At 40.4% G+C, this 5,674-nt stretch overlaps 1 protein-coding gene across 1 annotated transcript; it reads right to left on the bottom strand.

The window, feature by feature from the left end:
• Nucleotides 1-442: 442 nt before the first annotated feature.
• Nucleotides 443-5,083, bottom strand: LOC109508950 (LIM/homeobox protein Lhx1-like). Its single transcript, XM_019858875.1, has 5 exons — nt 4,318-5,083; nt 3,599-3,819; nt 2,753-3,030; nt 2,240-2,396; nt 443-1,613 (listed from the first exon to the last, which is right to left on the bottom strand). The coding sequence occupies exons 1-5, from the start codon at nt 4,485-4,487 to the stop codon at nt 1,237-1,239; spliced, it is 1,203 nt and encodes a 400-aa protein (XP_019714434.1). The 5' UTR covers nt 4,488-5,083; the 3' UTR covers nt 443-1,236.
• Between the last annotated feature and the right edge of the window lie 591 nt (nt 5,084-5,674).

The following is a 5,674-nucleotide window of genomic DNA, read 5'->3' as shown; positions in this document are numbered from 1 at the left end:
AGGTGCATGCAGGGCATGAAATATCATTTTGCAAAACAATGCCTGGAAATTCAGATGTCATCAAGCCCTAGTAGAAGAAAAAAATTTGTTGTATCCAGTCCACATCATTTTATTTGACTTAATATTTTAAATAACACAATAAAACATACAAAACTATTTCCAAAACATGTTGACATTTTTACTGCAAATATGGGTGCGGGGGGGATTCCAGTTGGTCTTTGAATGCATGAAGCTGTTGTTTTGTTTCCAAAGTCAATTTCTACAAAAAAACAATCAGAATGTATTTTATCATACAGTGAATGGTCAGAAACATCCGTCTCAGCCTTATTTGAACAATCACCTCATTACAAACATTAGCTACTGCTGGCATTATGCATACAAGTGTGTCTTAGGTGCGCTTTGCTACAGTCCTCGTGTGTGTGTGTGTGTGTGTGTGTGTGCGTGTGTGTGTGTGTGTGTGTGTGTGTGTGTGTGTGTGTGTGTGTGTGTTTCCAATTACAAACTAGCACAGCGGGCAATCGCACAAACATAGCGACAAAGGTTTGGTTCTTTGTGCTCTGGAATCCATGTCCATAATCAATCAGGTTTTATACAGTGAGAATTAAATAATGGGGCTCATAGTAAACAGTTGACTGCCCTTCACTAATATTCTTTATTTATAAGGTTGAACTCATCGACAGTGTCTATACAAACGCGTTCTTTCAGACGTCGCATGTCCTTTTGAAGGCAAATCTGTTTTGTGACACAGCTGGAAAAAAAAAATGAAATTGAAAAAGAAACAAAGCTTACACTGTCCTGAGAGAGCTTTTTGGTCAAATGCAACAAACTTGACAATCACAATCTAAAACCTTGTATTCACCATGAGCTGTCGAGAGCTGCTTTTTAAATACTGAAAGGTGATTTTCAAAGATACTGGACCCGGATGAGGATAAAGCATACAAGACCACGGGAGGATGAATGGACTTAACATGAACAGCTTACATTTTGATCTTTGAAAAATTTGATATGGTGTCAACAATTACAGTATGCATGTGTTTATTGCTCCATCAGAGGTTCCGCACTACCCAGTGCTTTGTACTCATGAGTCCCATTTGAATTCCATCGACTATGGACGCACCAACAGAATCATGTTCAAGAATAGAGATTTTGTGTGAACTCAAAACATTTAAATAAATAAATAAATAAATACATAAATAAATAAATAAAGTGATGATTTGCCTTTCAGAGCGCCCAGCGTTACCACACAGTTCCTTCGCTCACCTCGGACGAGGGCTGTGACAGTTGGTTGGTGTATCCGTTGTCGCCGAGGGTGATGGTGGTGAAGGGCGTGCTGGGCCCGCACATCTCACTGGAGATGCTATGCATCGAGCCCGGGCCGTTGGGCTCCGGGCTGGGTGAATTAACCGGGTGGTGTGACACTGTGTCAGGGTAACACTGCACCTCCCCCGGACAGTGGTGGCCGGGGTGGCGATGCTCGATGGCCCCTAAGGGGGTGCCGGCGGGAATTGCTGAGGGCACGAAGCCCAAGTCTGCTGGTGTCTGTGCCTGGGATGATGGTGGGCCTTGGTAGTATTCATAATTCCCGGCTGGGCCATAATATTCACCAGGATAATCTGCATTCATTCAGAAGGAACATAATATATGAGTAGGGTGGGAAAAAAAAATTATGAAGTTGCCATATTAGGAACACAAACTAATAAGAACCAATGTAATAAATATAATGATGCCCGCCTTTGGGTGACAATTTAAGAGTGGTAATAAACATCAAACAGTAGTTGGCCACTACATTAGGCACTATATTTGAAAAAATGTAATTCCCCCCCCCCAAAAAAAACCACATGCTGTTTGTATATCAGAGAGATTCTCTTTAAACAATGCAATTATTTTGAAACCTGCATAATATGAACAGGCATTACAATATTTTGACACTTTTTAGAGAGGTGAAGCGACTGAAATGAAATTAAAATTTCTGATACCCTGGGGTCACCTTCGAAAAGCCTCCCAGTATACGTGGTGCAGTGCAAACTACATCCACTGTCATAAAAAAGAAATTAGTATTATTATTCCTGATGTTCCTACAAAGCAATTTGAAATCCACCTTTATTCTCAAACACCCTACAGACAAGTTATGAAATTAAATATTGCAAATCTGTAGAGATGTATAATGCAACTGAACAAAGTCCCGTGCGATATAAAGAAATCATAAGGATTACGATGTTATTTCATATCTATAGCTCACCTCCATAGTAGGAGAAATGGCCAAGCTCCGCGGTGTCCACCCGCTCTCCCAGAGCTCGCATCCTTCTCGGGGTGCGGAAGAACATGTGTCTCCTGGCACTAAGCGCACTCAGTTGCTTCATGCGCCTCTCTTTGGACCTCCGGTTTTGGAACCACACCTTTTGGAAAAACAAGGTGACTCGATATGCATTCGTAAAATTATTTCAAAATGCAGTTCCCAATAAAACGACCGACACCGTCCATTTTGCGCGATGGAAGATTGCGCTTTTTTGTGCGTTACGATAGGTCAATCGTAAGAATTAAAAAACAAAAGTAAGGTGGGATAAATGCAGAGTGTACTGCACGGAGTTCTGACAAAATATTGCATTTTATTTCTTATTGCTGTTCAGCTGACCGATGCATTACAAACAGAATTTCATGGACACTCGCGTGCGTAAAAGCAACAATTCCGCGGACAAAAAACTAAATACCGTAAGCGAGAAGGCTCCGTTTTGTTGTTTTCTACCGCATTTACCTGGATGACTCTCATGTTCAGACCGGTCTCCCGCGACAGCTGCTCTCTGATGTGTCTGGTGGGTTTCGGTGTGGCCGCGAAAGCCGCTTTCAGCGTTTCCAGCTGTTTGGCCTTGATGGTGGTCCGAGGCCCGCGTCTTTTCCCGACTGCGCCTTGCTCGTCGTTCTCGTTGGGGCAAACGTCTTTGTCTGACAAATGACCCGCCTCCGAGTCCTTGCAGTCATCCTGTTGCAGGTCCTGCGAGTCCGGAGATAAACTGGGCTCGCTACACGTCGTCACTGCCAATTGACGCAAACAAAACGGCGCACTTGAGAAAACTCATTAGAAAAGTGCGCTGGGTCACGTGATGGTTGTATTCGGATCCGGAGTGATTTTAGGGGATACAAGGGAATCCCAATTTAAATTTACAGACGCAGAACAAATGTACCCCCGGTATGAATGAAATAAAGACAAATTCTGTTTTTAAAATTGTGCCGAGTAGCAGTCCTTGAAAGGTGGTCTTTGACAAAGCTTAACCGTAACACATTTTGCTGTTCAAATCAAATATTTTACATGCTTATTTTTTTCCCCTGATAATTCAACAAATGAAAGCCAAAGGGATCGTGAAAATAACGATATAATATGGACTGAGCAAAATATACGGCTGAGCAAATTATTTAGATATTGGAAATTTAAACACACGCAATTATCACATGTATTCCATTGATAAAAAAATCAAGTAATGCTACTACTACTCCTAATAATAATAATCATAGTAATCATAATAATAATAATTGTCAGAACAAACCGGATAAGCGGTAGAAAATGGATGGATGGATGAATAGTAATAACAATAATAATTAGAACCTGAGAGGTGAATGGTGTCTTTGCCGTTGTTGTTGTGGTAGTCCTCCTTGCAAACGAACTTGAATTCGTCCAGGATGTAGAGCTCCTCGCCGGTGGACAACTGCTTGTTGCACATCACACAAGTGAAACAGTTGAGGTGGAACACTTTGCTCTTGGCCCTGCGGACAAGATCACTGGGCAGAATCCCCTGGGAGCAACCTCCACACTTGGTCCCAAATCTCCTGTGGCAGGCAAGAAGACAGTAGAGCTATTCATGTGCGACATACGGCACGAGAGGATCTAGGAATAGGTTATGTTTATTATTATTAATATTATTATTATGCACTACAACGGAAAAAATTAGGTGATGTAAAGTCTTCTAAAAAATCAAAACAGATGTGTATTGCATTCAAATGCAAAATGGAATGAAGGGGATAATAAAAATACAAAACAAAAACCCGCAATATAATATCTGCCACAAAAAAAAAAAGCATTGAAATGTTTCCAATGCATGTTGGTCTTCTTAATTGCTGTTTTACACGAGTTGACATCCATAATTCATTTTTATTATTATTTGGTGATTCCCCTTTTATATTCACCTTGCTTTACATCCATTATTATTATTATTATTATTATTATGATGATTATTATTTAGGGATTTCATCTCTTTCCTGTTTATCACATCATACGTCTCTTTACCAGACAGATAATAGTCGTATAATTTTATACAAGACTCTTACCTAAAGAAGTCATTCTTGCAGTAGAGTCTGCCTTCTCGTGAAAAACACTTTTCTGTCAAAGTGCACTTGCATTCGCAGCACTGCACACACTGAACGTGCCACGGTCGGTCCAGAACTTTGAGCAAAAACCGATCGACAATTGGTTTTTCGCAGTTGGCGCAATGAATCATCGTGCAGAGTTAATTCCAATAAATAAATCTATTTTTTTTTTTTTTTACACACAGTGCTTTCGAGCGTATTCCAGTCTCCCTCCGTCACCTCGGCGTTCTTCTCCAAGGATTCCCCCGTTGCATCCAAGTCAATGTCAACAATGACGAGGATTATCCAACCGATTTAAACATGTCAAGAGAATCCACACAAGACCGACAGCTCCCAAAAACGGGTCATCAGTTGAAAAAAGACTGCGAGACAACATTTCTGTCACAAGCACGAAAAAAAAAAACACGGTGGGCCAAATCAAGTTGATCTCGGGAATAATAGAGTCAACATCAACCCACGTCTGCGTGTCAGTAGATCCTGGATTGCGTCAAGAATTGTGGGGAAAACAACGACGGGTTCTGTCACTGTGTCCAACCTTGCCATTTGAGACCCATTTTCCATCTATTGTAACATCAGTCTGGAAAAACGCACTAACGAGCTCCCCTACTTAGCCAACAGCCAATCGCATGACGAGAAAGAGGTGACATCACGAAGACGAAAGCCAATAAAAAGGCCGTTTAATTTCCACCCTTCTAACGGGAGCACCAACTGTATTAAAAATGACATAGCTAAATGTTTTATCATGCATAAAATCGAACACATACGCTTATTTTTTTATTTTTTTATTAAACTGAATATACATTTAAATAGCAGATATCCAAAAGCGAAAATGTTTTAATAGAAAATATCCAACAAAAAAAAAAAATACATTCCTAAAGTAAATCAGAAAAATGTGGTAGGAGTGTACAATTGAGAATTGACCATATTTCACATCTTGAGTGAAACTATAACAACTCACATAATTGTATTTTCATCCTCAAATTGTTTTTACTCATGGTTTACCTTTTTTTGTGTGCATTTATCCTTCATACGTTTCAGGCATGTAGTACACGATGACCTATGATGACTTTTCTCAAAAGACATAGGCTATGTGAGTCTCAATGCTGAATGACATCATTAGTACCGCCACTGTGCTTTCCACACACACATGCGACTTGCATAAGTCCTCATCTGCTATCAAAGGACAAGGCTGATTAGCAGCCAAATAAATCTGACCATATAGGCTACATTTTAGATGTTATCATACTGGGATGGTGCACTGGGGATGGTGATTGCACAATATTAGTCCATGTACCAAGGCTCTGCTCATTCATGATTG

Source organism: Hippocampus comes, unplaced genomic scaffold (assembly GCF_001891065.2).
Source record: "Hippocampus comes isolate QL1 unplaced genomic scaffold, H_comes_QL1_v1.1 scaffold230, whole genome shotgun sequence".
NCBI classification, from domain to species: Eukaryota; Metazoa; Chordata; class Actinopteri; order Syngnathiformes; family Syngnathidae; genus Hippocampus; species Hippocampus comes.
The sequence above is the reverse complement of the archived record's forward strand: the minus strand, read 5'-3'. Positions and strand labels throughout refer to the sequence as shown.